This window comes from Callionymus lyra, chromosome 2 (assembly GCF_982586985.1).
Source record: "Callionymus lyra chromosome 2, fCalLyr1.hap1.1, whole genome shotgun sequence".
Lineage (NCBI taxonomy): Eukaryota > Metazoa > Chordata > Actinopteri > Syngnathiformes > Callionymidae > Callionymus > Callionymus lyra.
The window spans coordinates 10,223,059-10,243,541 of NC_141819.1; the positions used below are offsets into that span (position 1 = coordinate 10,223,059).

The 20,483-nt window shown below is 39.5% G+C and overlaps 1 protein-coding gene across 1 annotated transcript in view; it reads left to right on the top strand.

Moving 5' to 3' along the window:
- Positions 1-18,607, top strand: part of kdm4b (lysine (K)-specific demethylase 4B) — a 31,413-nt gene extending 12,806 nt beyond the window's left edge. Inside the window, exons 8-22 of the mRNA XM_087783485.1 lie at positions 2,184-2,321; positions 6,167-6,363; positions 7,075-7,322; positions 7,468-7,649; positions 8,203-8,323; positions 9,039-9,184; positions 9,678-9,861; positions 10,486-10,562; positions 10,647-10,702; positions 11,764-11,872; positions 12,754-12,942; positions 13,181-13,357; positions 14,540-14,659; positions 15,188-15,280; positions 17,101-18,607. Coding sequence (XP_087639611.1) covers positions 2,184-2,321; positions 6,167-6,363; positions 7,075-7,322; positions 7,468-7,649; positions 8,203-8,323; positions 9,039-9,184; positions 9,678-9,861; positions 10,486-10,562; positions 10,647-10,702; positions 11,764-11,872; positions 12,754-12,942; positions 13,181-13,357; positions 14,540-14,659; positions 15,188-15,280; positions 17,101-17,586 — 2,523 coding nt within the window. The 3' untranslated portion in view covers positions 17,587-18,607. The remainder of the gene's footprint in view (positions 1-2,183; positions 2,322-6,166; positions 6,364-7,074; positions 7,323-7,467; positions 7,650-8,202; positions 8,324-9,038; positions 9,185-9,677; positions 9,862-10,485; positions 10,563-10,646; positions 10,703-11,763; positions 11,873-12,753; positions 12,943-13,180; positions 13,358-14,539; positions 14,660-15,187; positions 15,281-17,100) is intronic.
- The last annotated feature ends 1,876 nt before the right edge of the window (positions 18,608-20,483 follow it).

Genomic DNA, 20,483 nt, shown 5'->3' on the forward strand with positions numbered 1-20,483 from the left:
AATTAAGTTATGTCAATAACCACTAACCTCAATGCAAAAAAAGGCACAGAATATCACAAATGTACAAGTTCAATTCATGCTGCTGTAAAGCGTTGTGGAAATCCATAGCAAGGGGGACATGTTAAATATCAGAGGCTGAGTTATGAAGATGGAAGAGACAAAGAAAAATGGCCGCATTATGATCCTGACATTTAAAAAATGATAAGGATAACAAAAGATGAAATTCAAAAGGTCAAGTGCTATTCTGTCATGACATGGTAATTATAAAAAACTATTTTATTTATTATCTGATAATCTGAACTGATTTTGTATTTTATTTTAGTAAACATTAAACATATTGAGTCTTATAATTATATAATAATTCAATATAATTAGGGCCAGGGGCACACGGTGGCACATGGTTAGTGCGATCGCCTCACAGCAAGAAGGTTGCCGGTTCACTTCCCGGTCAAGAGGGAGGCAACTTGTGACCTTTCTGTGTAGAGTTTGTTCCCCGTGTTGCGTGGGTTTACTCCGGGCACTCCGATTTCCTCCCACAGTCCAAAAACATACAGAGGTTAATTGGAAACTTGGGAAAATTGTCCTTAGGTGCGAGTGTGTGAATGGTTGTGTGTCTTTGTGTGTATTGCGAGAGACTGGCATCCTGTCCAGGGTGTCCCCCGCCCCTCGCCCGATGAAACTGGGATAGGCTCCCGCCCTTGCAACCCAATAAGGGATTAAGCAGTACAGAATAAGAATAAAAGAATTGGGCCTGATTCAGTTATATAATAACTGTGTTCACCTTCTCAAATGTCTTAAAGTAGGCAGCAGACATTTTCCAGACTGAGGGCAGAAGAAAGTTCTGAACTGTCAGCAGAGGATTTTCCCTCCATCCTGTTCATCTCTTCAGCTCACTCCCGCCTCAGGATGTCATTATCTCATCCGAAGTATTACTTCTTATTCCCCTACAGTACAGCTTTTCATTCATGTGCAAAAATAAAATCGTCTCCATGCACTCTTGCGCAGAGCAAAAAAAAGTGACGTTTGATATCTGAACCAGCGCCTTGGTTGAGAAAGTTTACTTCCCTTCATCAACCCCTTCCACTGTTTCCACCCTCCTTCCTGTCACCTCTCCGGGTTTGATGTGTCTCCTGATTGCCTGGATCCAGGCTTCACAAAGAAAGTATGAAAATGCAGCAAGGCATAAAAAGGTTTAACTTTCAGGGCAACACATTTAAAAAAAAAGAGAATGTGCTTAACTTGTCGTATTCTTAAAAGAAAAATGTCATAAAAAACCAGACTCATGGGAAGAGTCTCTGCAGCTCCAGTAGCAGTCGTGTTAGGATGAATGACTTTTGCTCACCAGTCAGAAAAGTTTCTTACAGTCATTCCTGTCTGTCACGGTGTGCTATGGCTGCTGTGCCTAAATATAACCTTTACCATGTATTCGTCTCTGATGCACCTATTTATACTCGAGCAAATCCCATTAAAATGGGGTGAAATTTATGTTATTTAATGTATAAAGTTAATCACTGTTATACTTTAAATACATCCTAAAATAGTTCTTCCTCTGATAGAACCTTTCATACTTAAGTTGCGGTGTGTTTTTCCACATGTTTTACATCACTGATCTGATCCAGCCTTACACCCCAGCTCGGGCTCTTAGGTCAGAATCTACTGATGGTTCCACGCACATGGTTCAGGACTAGAGGAGAGAAATCCTTCCAGGCTGTTGCTCCTAACGATCTTTCTCTGTGTTTGATGATCTATTGACTCCTTTAAGAAACATCTTAAGACATTTTTATTTGTTCAGGCTTTTCCTTGATTTTCTGGAACTCCTGTTGTGTTATCAGTTCTATCTTGACCTTTAAAGTATATACTTTATTGAATATTGTTTTGATTGTTTAAGCGCTTTGTGACCCTGGTCTGGAAAAGCGCAATATAAATAAAAATGACTTACTTACTTACTATGTATTGACCCAATTACATTTGTTTTTATATTATTTTGTTTGAAACATTTGGCATTATATTAGATTAGTCCCCCTGGAGATCTCATTTGGGAAATAAGGTTTCCAGTTCACAGCAGACAAAAGAAGGTACAGAAGTTTCATAAACGCAAGAACAAAGTTCAAATAAAAAAGAACAAATTGCAAAGAGATAACAAAGTGCAAATCCTGAACTTTTCCTCTTCTTCCTCGTCACAGGTGACTCAGAATGAAGGCGAGTTCATGATCACCTTCCCGTACGGCTACCACGCCGGCTTCAACCACGGCTTCAACTGCGCCGAATCCACCAACTTCGCCACCCTGCGCTGGGTCGACTACGGCAAAATGGCCACCCAGGTTAGTTGTTTTCCCGAAGAATGAGATTTTGCCTCGTCGGGCAGAAGAATGCTAAACATTTCTTCTCCCACAATTACTCTTCTCTGGAGAAAAAGTTGCTTTGTGCAGAAAACTGAATGACAATTTCACCAAAAGATCTGCCTTTGACACAAAACCCACTGAGCATGAAATTGACATGACCTCGGGTAAGCAGTGGATGGCAGCAAAACTCAGTATTCTTTGGAACAATCCCTCCCTTTTTTTTTTTATACATCGTACTTAATTTTCCTGTTCAGTTCTCCCTCCTTCACTCTGTCTTGGTGCACGCACACTTACTCGTTCACTCCTTCTCTCTACTTGGCTGCTTGTCAGATTTATGAGGTGCCAGTTTGCAGAAGTACTTCTCCCTCTTCCCCGTCTTTGGCCTTCCCAACTTTACCCCAGTGGCTACTAGTAATTTAAAAACCAGTTGCCCTGGCTGAGTAGGCGTCCCCACCACTCAGCTGAAGCCCCCGGGGAGCATCACCACCGCTCTTGTCTTATGCACTTGAACACGGCTGCGCTGGTATTACAACAGTCCCACTGATGTTTTGATAACATTATAGCTACAGATTATCTTTAATCAACTTTATTCAAAGTATTTTTGGAAATATTTGGTGTGTAAAATATTAAGCAAATCATATTTTAATTAAATTAATGTAAAGAGCAAGTGTCAATTTCATTTTAAGTTGCATTGAACTTATTATAGTTTTTTAAAACCCTTAAAGTTCAAATTATTTTCTTTTTATAGATAGATGGATGGCAGGATGGATAGATACTTTATTGATCCACCGGAGGAGACATTTCTTTCTTTATTGGTCGCTATAAATCAGATTTATTCATCTTTACAACCCTGTAACAAACTGGAAGCAAATGAGACATAACGTTATATATTTATTTCCAATCTTTTAAGTTATTAGGTTTTTATGTTATATAGTTTTCAACCTCATGTCGACCAAGGGTTGGGATTATTTTCAGAGTAACCTGTTCTTTTATTTTAGACAAATTTTAGAGTTTTAGACAAAAATGTTCGTTTATTTTAATGTAGCGACTGGAGTTCAGTTGTCCTCGTCTTCATCTTCGTCCAAAAAGACACTTAAAAACATCGAAATACCTCCATACTGTTGTCTTTAACGTCCATATTCTGTTGAAGCCTAGACATGAGGAATTGTTCCAGAATAACTTAAACAAATTTATGATTCAAGATTGTTTGTAGTACAAGTTAAAAGTCTAAAAAGCTACACAGACAGGAAACACTCCAGGTAAATATCGCGATCACTTCCAGTCTAATGTCTGCATTGGAAGCTCTCACAATATTTACTACAAATAAATTACGCAATCTGTGATGTCACTTAAAGAAACTGTGTCTTTGTAGTATCCAGATCATGTTGGTGCCACAGTGCGGTTATTCACAGGGCAGGACTGGAATTGATAATGATTTTTATATAAAAAAACTATACTTTTATTTAAAAAAATATATACTTTACTGTCAAGGACATAATCATAAATATAATTCAAATTGGGGGAGAAAAAAATATAATTTTGAATGAATATGTGATCATTTTCTGTGGCACTTTCAGAATGTGGAATAGTTTTACTACAAACACATGGTTACAACATCTCAATCTCTATGATCGTATATTCCGACTGTTTACAAAGCTGTGCTTACAAAAATATATATTTTTTTATATAATAGTATATCATTATTAAGCAATTTCATGGTTGAATACTTGAGTTTCCAAATTGGAGCCATGCAGACCCCTCTTTGTAGTCTCTTCCCTTCTTGACTTTGGCTCAAGCAGTCATGTGTTCACTCCTCGGGCTGCTGCCGACGCTTTCTGAAAGCCCCAAACAAGGCGGTGAATGATGGGACTCGGTATTGAATTTGTCACTGCTGGTGGCTGCCAGTTCTCAACAATGGCAACGAGAGAATAAGGGTAGGCATACATCATGTTCGACTCCTCTGGAATACAAGCAGCGAAACATCTGACTCATTCGTTTGACACACAAACCCAACACTACCAGCAGTGAAACTTTGAAGCTACCGTCACTTCTGCTTAGAGCTGGACTCCAGTTCGGTTTTTGAGGTTCAAGTCTTAAAAACACTTTTGTTTGCAGTTGCATTTGCTTCCATAACTTGTTTAAAACGTGTAACAATAACAATAGTAACATTAGTTTTCATTATCTCTTGTACTGAATAATTTATTTCCAAACAATCGTGACATCAATTTAAATAAGAACAAACCATACTATTTAAACGTATTTTCATGGCTCTGTCACTGACACTTTACCAAGCGCTACTTGGTCTGCAATGGCTTACTGTTGTATATTTGGCGCTCAGTCACACTTTGCAGTTGTGTCCTCAAGCGTCGCGATGGATTTTCCTGTCAGAAACGGGAGCAGAAATCATCTCCCCTGTTCCCCGACTAAATTGCACCATTTTTTTTCTCATCTATGAAGTGTGTTGGACGAGTCTCTTTGTTTGCGGTGCCACTCGATGTGGTGATATATTGTACTGTCTGTACATTTTCTTTACCCCAAACTCACACCGGGGAAGATTCACCTTTCGCCTTCAGTCACATAACGTTTATCACGGATGAAATGTTTTACCAACGATCAGTTATTAGAGCCATGTATTAATGATTATATTTACCAATATTATTATAAGTTTCATCATCGTTAGGCCAGTGGTGGGTGAAATATTTATTTATCTTTTTCGACTCTCCAGTTATCCAATATGGTATTAAATAAGCGATAAAACAATGTAAATATGTATACATTTTAGCACAGAATATTCAGTATTAATGCCGGATTTATCTGCAGACTGCTTTAATAGAAACTCCATTAGTAGTGCGATCGCCCAGTTTAATTCATTTTTATATCTTGTGTTAAATCCCATTTTCCAGCCAGAACAAGCTAAAAAAAAACAAACCTGCATTATGAGGAACGTCACTCATTTGGTAACATGTTGAGCAGAACACAATATAATACACTTCCTTCAGAAACTTTCATTTGTCAGGATATTTTCAATTATATTTCTTATAAGTCAAGTCAAAAACCACAAGTAAATACATTAAAATTACTTTAAATACATCCTTCTCAATACTTTTATCAACTGAATGCGGACATGAAGCAAAAATCACAGCCATATAACCAGCAAATAAACCATTTTACTTGTTTTAGGGATTCATTTTTTAAAATTATATATTCATTAATATTGAAAGGAATTAAAATGTTTAAGGTGTGTACAGCTGGTTGTACCGTCTTACCAAAAACAAGCTCTAAAGTTTCAAGTCTTTTTATCAACAATGCATCTGTCATAAACGATCTGCACCTTGTCATAATCTGTATTATGCAATCTGTATTTTTGTTTTTAAATGATCCTTTTAAATTTTCACTTTTACTTATTATTTTTTTACAACTTGATTTTTATTAAGCATGTGGCTACAACCAGCAGAATGTACGAGCGTAGATATTGTATAGAATCTTATGGTCGGACACATGGATAGATGAGTGCAGGAGCGTAATGGACCAGACAACAGTGTGTGAAATAAAGAATGCTTGAGAGAAAGATGATGACATAGTGAGTATATGTAGAGCTTTTGGGGTGTATTTCAGATTGAAACACGCTTTTCTGTTACATATTCATACATCTTCAACATTTAATCATGTGAACAGAATGTTGAAGATCAAAAAGTTGATTAAATTATCTTTATTTTGCGCCTGAAAATGAAAATTTTGGAAAGATACGTTTTGACAAAACGGTTTTAAAGATAAAGTGTTACTAACACTATGATTAATGCTAGTCTGTTTTTTTTGTCCTCCAGTGCTCGTGCCGCAAGGACATGGTGAAGATATCCATGGACGTGTTTGTGCGATGTCTACAGCCAGATCGCTATGATCTGTGGAAGCAGGGAAAAGACATCACGGTGTTGGACCACCTGAGGTCCACCGAGCTCAGCAGCCCAGAGCTGGAGCTCTGGAGGGAGAATCGTGTCACGCACAGGGCTAAGCTCCTCCAGAGGTAAATGATGATATGCAGGTGTCATTGAGGTTATTTTAGTCCAGGAGCAGGACACAAAAAAGATGGTTAAAATTAGAGAAAAAACAAGCTTATTTTCAAAATTATTTTGAAAGGAATCCAAAAAAACATGTTATAAAAATGTTTCCATGGTAACATACGAGTTATTATTTCTGTATTATTTTGAGGCAAAATTTTTGCCTACATGAGGGCACTTACTGGACTATTTTGAAATATATTTGGATGTATTATAAATAAAGATTTTCAAAAAGTTGAAGAATACAAAGCACCTAAATTTCCCCATTTTCTTTTCTGCCCATGTACTACAGTTTATGTCAGAACTGGTAGGAAAAAAAGAAACACTTTATGATTTCTATCATGAATAACCAGTCTTTTGTATTCCACGTGTAAATCCAAATAGCCTAATGTATTGGACAGTAACAGTCTATGATTTAGATTCCCACATGATTTATATTAAATTATTGTTAGAGGTTTGAACAGAGTTTCTATACAAGATAAGTAAATTCCGGCAAAATGCTTAAATTCAGGATTTAACCCTTTAAAAAAGAAACAGTTTGCGGTTTACTTTCGAAGCAGAAAGAACAACGCTTCTATAAAACTATAATGAAATTAGTATTTGTAATCTAATATTGATTGTTCTCTGCTTTATTATGCAAAGAAAAGTCATATTGAGACACTTTTCCTGTCGCGCAGAGCGATGCACAAAATGAAGCTGTTCCGTCGCCTGAAGCTGGATGAAGTGAAGGTCCTGGCAGAGGAGGGCATCGCGCTGGACGCCGCCGAGTACCAGCGTCAGGTGGAGGAGCGTGAAGCCCAGCGCCGGCGAGAGCGAGAGGAGCGACTTGCGAGAGAGGCCCTGTTGACCCTCCAGGCCATGGAGCTGGAGGAGAAGAAGAAGGCGGAGGCTGCGGCCATGGCTCACAAGCCACTTACCTTTGACAGTGAGGAATCATTTCATGTCTTCTTTTTTATTTTGGAATATATTTAAAATGAACCTTGATAACGATGAATGTTAAAAGAACTGTCGTGTAGTCATGTTTTATTGCGGAATCTTTTTCTTGTCTGATCTAAGTTTTTCTTAACCAGGCCTGGACTGGGACCTCGAGCCTGAAAATGTGACCGAGTCAGCAATGACGGCAGGATTTCAAGAGGCGTTTGAGAAGTTTGCGACCGCTGATTTCAGCGTCGGCAAGGAAGATGAGTCGAATCCCGCCGTACACGTCACACCCGATACGTCCGACAACAAGCCCGACATGGCCGCCACACAGGTAAAGTAGTCCTTGACCAGGAGACGGAAAGTCGATTAGATTTGTCCTTTGATTTGTGACGGGTTATTGTGTCAGACTCCATTATGCCGCGCAAGTGCGCCGCTGCTTCTGCACTGACACTCGGAATGGGATTGAGACTTGAATTGATTTTCTGTCAGTTTCCTGGACAGGCAAGTTAGTTCAGCAGATATAAAGCACCGGGCTCTGGGTTTTTAGTTCAAAAACCAAATGCAGTAAATACAATAGTATGCGTCTGAAATATAAGTGAAAAGACAAATTAGAATGTTCTCTATTTGATGGGATGTCAAAATAAACAAAAAACTTTTTTCTTTTAATTAACTCAGAAAACAAAAACATAGAATATAAATGAAAGGAAGGATAAAAGGAAACATAACAAATTATATCATCTAGTAAAAATAGTTCAGAAGAAATTCAAATCAACACAGAAAAAATGTCTTTGAGCAGAGCATCAAAAATAAAAGCAGGTAAACTTTGGCTCTCGGTGCGATTCGTTGACTGAAAAGAGTGAATCAAGATATTTTGTTCTTCACAGCCGTGCTTTTCTAAGATCAAGATGCCAACGGAAGTCAAAAAGAGTCGTCGCCACCCCCTCAGCAAGCCGCCAATGAGGTCCCCTCTGTCCATCGTGAAGCAGGAACCAGACAGCGAAAGAGGTATGGCTCCTTTCAAGTTTCAAGTATTTTCAGAATATGTTTCAAGAACTTCATTTGTAACACAAGATATGAATTTGTTCTTAACCCAAACTTAAAAATCAAATTAGTAGTTAATGTTTCGAAGAAATTAACAATTTCTACCCCTTGACACACCATTTAATTTAGTTTAATTTTAATTTAATTAAAAAAAATAGATTTTTTGTTCAGTTGGACCCTGAGGACGAGCCAAACCAGAAGGAAAGCTCCCGGTGGAATAATGAAATCAAGACTGTAAAGCTTCCCACCCGCCCCTGCCGTCTTTTTCTTTTCATTTCTGACGGACACGTATTGATCCGGGGGATCATGACGTCCAATTACCTGCTTTCAAAGTCACTTTAAGTCCAAGGCAGGGGACCAAACTTGAGGCTTGTCCTTCAGATAGGTTTGATGGGAGACAAGGAGAAAGCTTTGGATGGTGGTGGGAGAAGCGGGGAGGCTTGTGTAAAGATCCTTCTGCTTTCTTTCGAGGTTTAACAATGATCTGGATCAGTGGCTTTGTAGCAGAATTGATTGTGGAGGCAGAAGAGGGAGTTGTTGACGCTTCATCCTCGTGTTCTCCAGCCAATTATATCAGAAGTTTGGTTCAGTAAAATAATTGGAAATCTGTGTGTTTTTAAAAATCAAACGCATTTTAGTAATTGTTTTTTTTTAATGAAGTCTTCTTTGTTTTACACAGAGCTGTCGCTGGAGAGTGACATGAAGAAGCAGGAGCATCTCTGGCAGAATCATTTACCAGACTGGGTGACGGAGAAATCCTACAACGCTGCAGTGGCTGCGCTCCAGCCGTACTGCGCTGTCTGTTCGCTCTTCTGTTCTATTAAGGTATGAAGTAGCTTTTGTCAATGTCTAATGTGACAAAAATACTCTTTAAATATACTAAACACAGACACAGTTGTGCGACTGTTGCACTAAAAAAACTGAGTGTTTATGTTTTATTTTAAGTTAAAAAAATTGTTAAAATGTTTTATTTGGTTTAATTTTGAGCCAAATTCACCTAAAAAATCCAGAATATAACTTGTATCTGGACAGAAATTAAACCTTAATTACTTGTTTATGAAGAAATGCAGCCAAGGGAAACTAAAGCTTGTTTTCTCGAACTATTGGCCTCTTCTTTTTTGCAACATAGGGGTCAGTTTTTCTTTCAATGTCTTCTAGTAAGATATTTTTCTAGACTTTCTCAGGTAAATTTGACTCAAATACAGTGTACTCTATCAAACAATTCTTACTTGAAACAAGAATCAAAGACTTTTTCAAGCTACTGTTTTTCAAACTTTTGATTGTAGATGTTTAATTCTTGCCATAACTGTCGTTAAAGCCCTTTAAGGATGAGGGTCAGTGGCATTCCATCCCCCGTCACGGCAGCCAAACTCGTCCGCTGGTTCCTGAGATGTGCTTCAGTGCCGGCAACAGCGAGCCGCCGCCCACCAACCATCACATCGGAGAGGACGGCTGCAGTGTTCTGCTGTGTTGCTCCTCTTGTCAAATGCAGGTTCATGCCAGTAAGTATGAAACATCTCTTATGTATATATGTTTGACATAACTGCAGTTGCGTATACTAATAAATCCTGATACTTTAAAGGCTTTGAGACGTAGATGTGTTGGGTTTAAGTCAGTCATTTGATGATAATAAGGGTATGAAATTCAATGATCTTTTAATTGATTTTCTTTGTGTAACAACCAAAGTATTACAACAAAAGTGAGAATTATTTTCAAGATGATGTTGCAGATATATATAAAAAAACTCTTGGCCTAAACTATGTCTCAACTTTCACATCCCAAGTGTTTTGCACACGTGCACACAGATGCCTCATAAACCCCTCACTTAAGGAGCTCCAGTTTAATAGTCTTCTTGGAATGTCCTGGGCTCAACTGAGGAAGCAGCGGAATATTGATTTGAGTTTGTGAAGCAGAAAGAACAGCTGTCAACATCAGCGGCATCACAGTCCATTTAGCTTCTTTGTGAGGCAAACATCAGACTATAGGATGATTTAAGCGAGAAACTAACACAGGGAGTTCTCAGAAAATGTCTGAAGGGGAACGTGTTTCCTCTGATCCAAGTGCTTTTATAGACAATATTAGAATTATGGATCGACTCATTCACACAACTGTGTTCGTTACGTCAGGTTGTTATGGCGTCAAATCGGATTCAGTCAGCGAGCAGTGGACGTGTACCAGATGTACAGCAGCAGCCTGGACAGTGGTGTGTAGAAGCAATCATTCGATAATAAATGCTTATACAAGTCATAACAAACGGAATCTTGTTTCTGCTTCATGTGAACTGCAGGCGTGCTGTCTCTGCAATTTAAGAGGTGGAGCGCTCAAGAGGACAACAGATGACAGGTTTGTGACAAACACCTCATTCTAAGTCCAACCTTATCTTAAGCCAGTTCATTTTACAGTCTTTATGGTAGCACGCTGCTCTTCTGCAGTAGGACTGCCCACGAAGTCACGAGTTTCATAGTCTTCTCAGATCGACAACTCTATAATCGTCGGTGTGATTAAAATTATTAAATTGCTTATGAAAAAATGTGGATTCCCCTTCCCAATGCATGCAAGGTTTTGTCGGATTTTATTCTTTCTTGAGATCGAAAATATTTCATTCAATTTCATTCCAGGAACACAGCAAGTTTAACACCCAAAGGATACCTCAAATACATTTGTTTACAGGCCTCTGGGTCACCTTGACCCTGAGATAACACAAGGGTTAAGAGTGTTGTTTGTTAATGTGGCGTGAATATCACACCAGCAACAACACCAGCTAAAAATCTATCTTTCATTTGGTAGTATTTATGATTAATAAAAGAACAAAAATATTAACTTGGAGTTAGTAATAAAGTTTGAAATTGTGCTTCCAAAATCGTAGTTTGTAAACTGGCATCTGAGTTTGACTTTTTTGCATGCAATATATGAAGTAATCTGTTGTAAACAATAACCATAGTTTTGCGTTTTTTCGTCACAACAAGACTTTTGAAGGCTTATGTTTCAAATGAAGTATGAATTTTCATTTTGCGTTTAAGCTGTCAAGATAATAGTTTTTTGAGAAATTGCAATGCATTAATCTAAATAAAATCCTATTTTTTCTTTAAGTGCATTAAAGACACTTGAGAACCAAAACTGAAACACAAGAAAAGCACTGTGAAAATAAAGAAAAATATCCTCAACGCTCATGAATTTATCTCTTATTTGTTCAGCAATTGAAAAGGAGAGCGATCTCTTAGACCAGGAATCACCAACTTTTGGTGACCACTGTCTTAGAACTAAAAATGACAGTTAGAAAACTCTCCTAAATCCTATTCTGTGCTGTCTAATATGTGTTTCTGAGATGCGACTGAACAAGCTCTCATCATGTTTATTCAGGTTAAGAAATACAAACGAATGTGTGTCTTGTTTTTTTCCACCAGGTGGGTCCACGTGATCTGTGCCATCGCTGTGCCTGAAGCTCGCTTTGTCAACGCCATCGAGCGAGAACCTGTGGATGTGAGCGAAGTTCCACAAACGCGCAAGGGACTGGTGAGTTTTTATTTAAACAACGGGTACAACCTTGAGAAAGTATGTGATCTACCAAGACAAATAAACAGTTGTACATTCACGTACTTGAGTTCAGGAGGCCTCGTTCGCTTAGATGTGCATTTCTTTGTGTCTTCCGTGCTCCGGTGATATATGGATGGTGTGTTTGCAAGATGTTGAGGGAAGCGAATGTGCTGAGGGAATGGCAGAATAATCAACTGTCATCTCTCACTGTGGGAAATGAACTACATCGATCCCGCTTGCAGGAGGCAATTTCCCCGCCGCTGCCTCGTCTTTGAGTGCGGCTCGTCTTTGTTGTCATTATTCGTTTCTCCTTCCCTGGGACGTGTTTACTCTACCAGAGGAGCGGTGATCTTGCATGTGACGCGGGTTTTATCGCGACACATCTGCAAATAATGTCACCAATTTGTCTCTTCTGTTTGCGTCTCGTATGAAAAGTTGGTCAGTGTTTGCGTCTAAGTTGTGTCAGAGTTGAATCTTCTCACCTTTTCACAACTCATTGATAGATAGATGGATACAAATGCTATTAGTCAGAGACGCTTGCAGTGAAGGTTTTAAAGCAAGAAAAGTGTTTTAAAATCGGTGTCAGTGGCAAAGTTTTCACACGCAGAAGGTGAAATTAAATGTTTGCATTATGGATAGCAAGAGTAAGAGTATAATCTGTCTTGCTTGTTTATGCAGCGTTGATGTAAGACGACAAAACCTCATTAGAGGTTATATATAAACTCATTCAATCAACAAATTTCAAATGTTAATTTATTTTTTAAACTTATTTGTAACATTAAGAAAAACTGCTCCTCTGGAGTGTTTAAAACACTTTTTTTTTCTTGGAAATTCAGTAATTAAACTGTGTTTATTTGCAGATGTGTGCCTTCTGCCATGGCAAGAGCAAAGAGCAGAACGAAGGCGCATGTATCCAGTGTTCGCAGGACAAGTGCTCCACGTCCTTCCACGTCACCTGCGCTCAGATCGCAGGCGTGACGATGAGGCCGGCCGACTGGCCCTTCCTGGTGTCCATCACCTGTCACAAGCATAAAAGAGGAGCGTCAAAGGTTGGCAAGACTATCATCCCTATTTATATTATATTATTAATTGCATATTGCAGTTATAAATGAAGAGTATTTGAAGTGTATTGCAATTATGAAGATAGGATGATGTTTTTTAATCTACAACCTATATCTAAGAAATTGATGATCAATTTAATTTGTATCTTCCCTGTCGTTATCCTTAGAAAATGATATAAATGTTTAAATGAATTGTGTAACACCGACCCGTCCCTCTTCCCATCAGCCTCGAGCATCCTCCAAAAGCTCTCCAACTTTGGAACTGGGGCAACGCGTGATCGGACGCAGCGCCGACGGCTGGTACCACCTGTGCGACATCATCGGCGTGGCCACACAAACGTTTTACGAAGTCAACTTTGACGACGGCTCGTATTGTGACAACGTGTATCCGGAGAATGTCGTGGTGAGTCCCTTAAACGCAACAATGAACAATGATAATTATAGTATTTGCTCAAAGAAATTAAGCTTTTTTGCGTTTGTTTCTTCTCGTCTGGACTATTGTAACAGTTTGTTTTCATGTCTTAACAAGAAGGATCTGTCTCGCCTGCAGTTGATTCAAAACTCTGCAGCGAGAATTCTGACTCGCTCTAGTAGAAGAACTCACATTTCTCCGATCCTTAAAACTCTTCACTGGCTTCCAGTTTCTTTCAGAATCAACTTTAAAATTCTGGTTCTTACTTTCAGATCTATTCATGGTCAGGCTCCTCCTTACATCAGTGATCTGATCCAGCCTTACACCCCAGCTCGGGCTCTGAGGTCTGTGGATCAGAATCTACTTATGGTTCCTGAACACGCTTCTGGACCAGAGGAGAGAAATCTTTTCAGGCTGTTGCTCCTAAGCTTTGGAAAGATCTTCCTCTCTCTTTGCGCTTGATGGATCTACTTACTCCTTTAAGAAACATCTTAAGACGTTTCTATTTGTTCAGGCTTTTCCTTGATTTTCTGGAACTCCTGTTGTGTTATCAGTTTTATCTTGATCTTTAAAGTATATACTTTTTTGAATATTGTTTTGATTGTTTAAGCGCTTTGTGACCCTGGTCTGGAAAAGCGCTATATAAATAAATATTACTTACTTACTTACTTTTAAATTTTAAACGTTGTGTTATCTCAGGGTCATTGTTACCCGAAGTCCTAACAACAAATGCGTTTGGGGTATCCCTTGTGTCGTCTCTGGGTCAAGTTCAACAGCAATTCATTATTCCTCGGGCTATTAAATTGTACAATTCTGAGTTTGGGGGCAGGAGTGGAGTAAAAGCATAATGATGTTCTGTTCTATGTTAGTCTTTGTGTCCTTTGTCTTTGTTATATTTCTTTGATTTATGTTCTTTATCTTTAGACTTAGATTGTATCATCTTGTTCTTTCTTTCTCTTTCTTTCTTTGTTCCTGTTCATATTTTATTTTATTTTGATTATTTTTTATGAAAAATTGCTGTATTTGCTGTGGATAATTTGGAAAAAACAATTTCCCGAAGGAGACCTCCTGAAAAATATTCAATGTTTTATTTAAAAATCTCCCTGTCCGACTCACAACTAACTCTGTTACTGTACTTCACTCACATTGAAATGTTTTTCTTCTTTGCTCCAGAGTCACGACTGCCTGGGCAGCGATCCTCCCGACACCGGCGAGCTGATCATCGTCAGCACGGCCGAAGGTCAAATGATCAACGCTTCTTACGTCAGGCTGCACACGCACACCTCCTATCAGGTATTGACAAGAGCGTCGTCCTCGTCCGTCGAGGTTTAACATAACGCACAAAGGCATAAATGCGAAGGCGTCCGGGGGTGAAAAAAACATGCCTCACGTAGCAAAAGCGTTTAGTCTTGAGTCGGTGTTAAGACGCTTTTCTGGAGTCGCTCCTGCTTTTGATGCGCTGAATATACTTGAACCCGTGAACTCTCGCAGACAGGCGGCTTTGTCTAACAGCTCCGCCGCTCGGCACTCGAACTCCCCTCGTCTGATATTTATCAGCGTGTGAAGAGCTGCTGCCCCTGCAGACTCGCTGAACAGTTTGATACGCCGTGGCACCAACACGCGAGCGTCGGCGCTGCTTACAGGAGAATAAATGCACTTTTGGTGTCGCAGGAGGACGCTGATAGAAGGAGTGGCTCCAATGATTCTTTAGTTTTTAGCAACTAGAACATTGTACCTTGCCTTTTTTAAAAAGCATGAACATGGTTAGATTACATTTCAGTGAAAAATATGAACAAATGTTTTTCTTTTTTTTCAACCCAGGTGGAGTTTCTGGACAAACGCCAGCTGATATTAAAACCATCTGAGATCCATCATCTAGATCAGACCCTGCCTAAGAGGGTCCGGGATCGCCTGGTGAGTATCTCCAAACTTCTCCCCCCCCTCCCCCCATTCCTAGTTTTAAGAATTGTTGCCTCAAATCTGACATTAAACACTGAAAAGCAGCTGCTTTGAAGTCAAACAAGAATTGTGAGTCGGTCATTCACTGACGTGCTACAAACACTTCAATGAATATAAAGTTGACAACATTATCAGACGTGCCACAATGTAAACAAGCTGGAAACTTAAAAACAATATCATTTTCATTTTGTTTTTTGCACACACATGATTTTGTCTGGTTTATTTAGTTCGATTTCATATATATGTAATAAAAAAAACTCTCTGTGGAAATAGGGAGTCAAATGAATCAAAGAATGTGAAAAAGATGGTGTATTCTTAGACTATTCTAAACTTCAAATTATTGATAAATGTATATAATATATGTCTATTTTTTCCTTTTAAATCTATATATTAGTGAGGGGTATTTAAGCTTCATGAAGCAGTGTGATATTGTTCAGAAGACAGTAGGGGGCGCCCTCAGCTTTAAAATAATGTGAGGTTTCAATAGAATACCTATCTAGTGGACTCAGGAAAGGACACTGTTTCATGAAGCTTCATCGACACATACATATACAGTGTGTATATATATATATATATATATATATATATAATGAGGGGTCAAGCAGCACCCGTGCATCGTTCCATGCATCAGGTTCATAGAGCGAGTTCTTGTTGCGTTGACTGTATCGCTTTAAGAAAAGTCATGTGACCGATACAGCTGTTGCGTCGCTCTGCAGCGACTGCGACACACTGTGTTTAAAAGAAAACGGATCTGATAAGAAGCGGCTCCGTCGAAACAGTCGTTCAACCAGACAGAAAGGAATAATAGAATCGGCAAAGGTAAAGAAAACATCTGTGGCGTGCGATTATCTTGTTTCTGCAAACAAGGCATTTTATTAAGATTACATTTGATCTAAATAGTATGAGTTATAGCGAAGGAAAATTCCAATTTCAATATTCTATAGTTTAAATGCCGCATTTGCTGCGTGGAACTAAGCGACACTAATAAAAGCACAACATCTATGCTTAGGCAATATCGAGCCAAGCTTGACGTTGGAACAAACGCCAACATGAACATGAGTGAACCGAAGCTTTGGAAGGATCTTCCTCTCTCTTTGCGCTTGATGGATCTACTGACTCCTTCAAGAAACATCTTAAGACATTTTTATTTGTTCAGGCTTTTCCTTGATTTTCTGGAACTCCTGTGTTGTTCTCAGTTTTATCTTGATCTTTAAAATATATATTTTATTGAATATTGTTTTGATTGTTTAAGCGCTTTGTGACCCTGGTCTGGAAAAGCGCTCTATAAATACAAATTACTTACTTACTTACTAACTTACCTATTTTGCAACACTGTGTGTTTGAGTGTCATTGCATGCAATAGCCTAAACAATCCAGCAGGTGTCGGTATTGAGTAACAGGGACTGTACCGGCACAGTATCAATACAGTATCTATCTATAATGCTTTTGTTAAAATAAATGCATGCTCTATAATTATGAGATGTGTCGAGCATTGTTTAAAGTTGCTTTGTGAATTCGGTCACATTAATCACATGTACTAAATGGAACTATGGAATAAATAAAATTCCCTAATTCAGTGCATTTTCTTGCTTTTTTTGTCAGTGACGTCTTTAAACCTTAAACCTGACTTTTCGTCCATTCTTCTTGAATGATGGTGTCATTGCTAGAAAACTAAACAAAACCAAAACATTTTCCAATAGAAAAACAAAGACATAGGACTTGATCGGTTTTTCTGTCGTCTGCACAAGTAGTAAATTATGCCTCACTCTCCTCAGGACATCCCGGTTCGCAAGGATGACGCCCCCCGAGACGAGGAGGAGGCCAAAGCAGCCAAGCGACGGCGCCTGCCCTCCAATCCCACCCGGAAAACCCCGGCGTCCAAGGACCCCAAACCTCCGACCCCGGCCCCGACGAGCGCGACTCCGACAGAACTTCGCAGCGAGCCGCCGCTCGCCCCCCGCGACCCCCTACCGGCAGCCGCCCACAGCCTTCAGACGGAGACGGCGACTCCGATGGACACGAACGCCGCCGACCCTCTGATGCGGTCGAACCTGTTGTCCGACCCCACCCTCACCCCCCAGACGGTCCCTTTCGAGGCCAGGTTGAACTCCGACCCCCTCCTGTCGGCGCCGTCCCCGCCGCCGCCGCCCCTGCAGCACCTGTCCGACGGCTACACGCCGAGCAACAGCTACGTCTCGTACATGGAGACGCTTCTCAACGCACACTTCCCTCAGGACAACGGCCCCGAAGCCCTGTATTAAAAAAAACGCTCTCCTTTGCTAGAGGACGGACATCATGGACACAACCAGCTCGTGGAGGGACACATGACCTATGAAATGCATGTTCCCTTTTTTTTTAATTTCCCAATGATGTTCTTGCGGTGGTACCATAGTCTCTGCTATGTTTATGGGTTTTGCTCTATGATTTCACGAAAACTGCGGCGTGTGTTTTCCTCTGTTAATACGAACACACCGGAGCGATATCAACTCTTTACCTCGTTGCTTCTACTCTCTCAGCAGCACACTCCTTTTTAACTTATTACTACCAGTCTGGTGTATTTGATTTTCCAACCAGCAGAATCTATTTTTCGACACTTTCGGACGCACGAGTGTCCCGATCATTCACGGGGGAAACGTCAAGTTGTATATTTGTCAGATCGCAAGAGGTGAACACGCTTCAGAGTGCGTCGTAGCGGGAAGTCAGTATTTAAGCGTCATATTCTGGATGAGAAAACTGTTCTAGAGAAATGTATTGAATGCGAAAAGATTAGAAGTCCCTGTGGATTAAGGTCACGTGGTAAAAGGGATGAGGTGTGTATTATTGCCAGAATGGAGTCTCTCAGGGTTCCTACATCTTTCTCTTATATATATTGACACAAAACACTTATAAGTATAAATCTTCAAAAAGAAAAGCCCCCACTCTGAAAATGTAGGAACCCTCAAGTAAAAAAAAAAATTGAAATACTTTGTATAAAATCTATATTGTATATTATTAACATCGTCTTTTATCAATTTTTGGAAGTCGGCAGACAAACTTCTTTTTTTAATTCTTGGACTTATTTTTTAAATTCAGCTTCATTTCCGTGCTCTCGGCCTGAACTACTGATGAACTGAATTTTTCAACCTCACCTGTACGCATCATCACATGATCTTTGTAATGTGATACCAATTTGTAAATGTGAAGTCTTTTTTTTTTTCCTCCTCCTTCCCTGGCATAACAAACTCATCGCTGTGAAAGTCCAATATGCTCAGATTTCATAGGTATTAAAGTGGGTTGCTAGTCGCCAGTTTTGTCGTCTTGTTATTAATCACCGGTTGTTTTTTTTCTTTTAAACCGTTTTCTCAAGTCGTGATGAATTGTTTAACAAGTGTTTGTGCAGAACTAAAAGAAAACCCGGAGACGCTTGAAGAATGCGAAATAAGATTAGCTAGAAGTGTTTTTTGTTTGGTAAGTTGTTTTTAAGCTGGACCAACTCTTTCACTGCCTAATGTATATTTTTAATTCTTCTATCCCGCTGACAGTTGGATAAGAAGACTAGATGAGGAGTCAGACCTGAGAAGAAAGTGTAGCTAAAGTGAGGTGAGCTGCTAACTAATGACAAAACACTTAACATTTATTACTGATAGAAGGCATCAGTGGAGTCGATGTGATCTATGATCTCAATTTGCCATATTTCTATCGCAGTTGCGCTATATAGCCACTAGAGGGTTCTGTCTCCACTTAAAAACTTCCAACCAAACCCCATGACAGTAAAGCTATTCCAGTGATTAGACCAAAATATTTGTTCAAGTACACCCACTTCAATTAAATACTAAATTATAGCCAAGATCACAGATCAGTCGTCCTTGTAGTATTACTCAATGAGACATCATAGTATTACTGTTTATCTCCAGGGTTGAGTCAGTACTTGGGTGACTTAGGTCAGTCTGTCAAACTGAGCCTGAGAAACCTGGGTGTTGTATTTGATAAAGACATGTCTCTTGTTTGACGCTGCAGAAAACTGACCAGAAACTGTTTCCTTCAACTGAGAAAAATCTCTAAACTTAGGAAAATGTTGTCACAACATGATCTGGAGCTTGTAATCCATGTGTTTGTTTCTTCTCGTCTGGACTATTGTAACAGTTTGTTTTCATGTCTTAACAAGAAGGATCTGTCTCGCCTGCAGTTGATTCAGAACTCTGCAGCGAGAATTCTGACCCGCTCAAGTAGAAGAACTCACATTTCTCCGATCCTTAAAACTCTTCACTGGCTTCCAGTTTCTTTCAGGATCAACTTTAAAATTCTGGTTCTTACTTTCAGAGCTATTCATGGTCAGGCTCCTCCTTACATCACTGATCTGATCCAGCCTTACACCCCAGCTCGGGCTCTGAGGTCTGTGGATCAGAATCTACTTATGGTTCCACGCACACGGCTCAGGACCAGAGGAGAGAAATCTTTTCAGGCTGTTGCTCCTAAGCTTTGGAACCATCTTCCTCTCTCTTTGCGCTTGATGGAGTCTACTGACTCCTTTAAGAAACATCTTAAGACGTTTCTATTTGTTCAGGCTTTTCCTTGAATTTCTCGAACTCCTGTGTTGTTCTCGGTGTTGTCTTGATCTTTGAAGTATGTACTGTTTTGAGTATTGTTTTGATTGTTAAAGCGCTTTGTGACCCTGGTCTCGAAAAGCGCTATATAAATAAATATTACTTACTTACTTACTTACTCCAGGAGTCACCTTAGTATTACTCCACGAGTCACCATAGTATTACTCCACGAGTCACTGTAGTATTACTCCACGAGTCACCGTAGTATTACTCCACAAGACTGTTGTATTACTCCACAAGTCATCATAGTATTACTCTGCGAGTCACCGTAGTATTACTCTAGGATTCTTGTAGTATTACTCTAGGAGTTGCCGTAGTATTACTCCAGGAGTCACTGTAGTATTACTCCATGAAACCTGTAGTATTACTCCCCGACCATACTCCAGGTGTTACCGTAGTATTACTACAGGAGTCACCTTAGTATTACTCTACGATTCTCGTAGTATTACTACAGGAGTCACCATAGTATTACTCCACGATTCTCGTAGTATTACTACAGGAGTCACCTTAGTATTACTCCACGATTCTCGTAGTATTACTACAGGAGTCACCTTAGTATTACTCCACGATTCTCG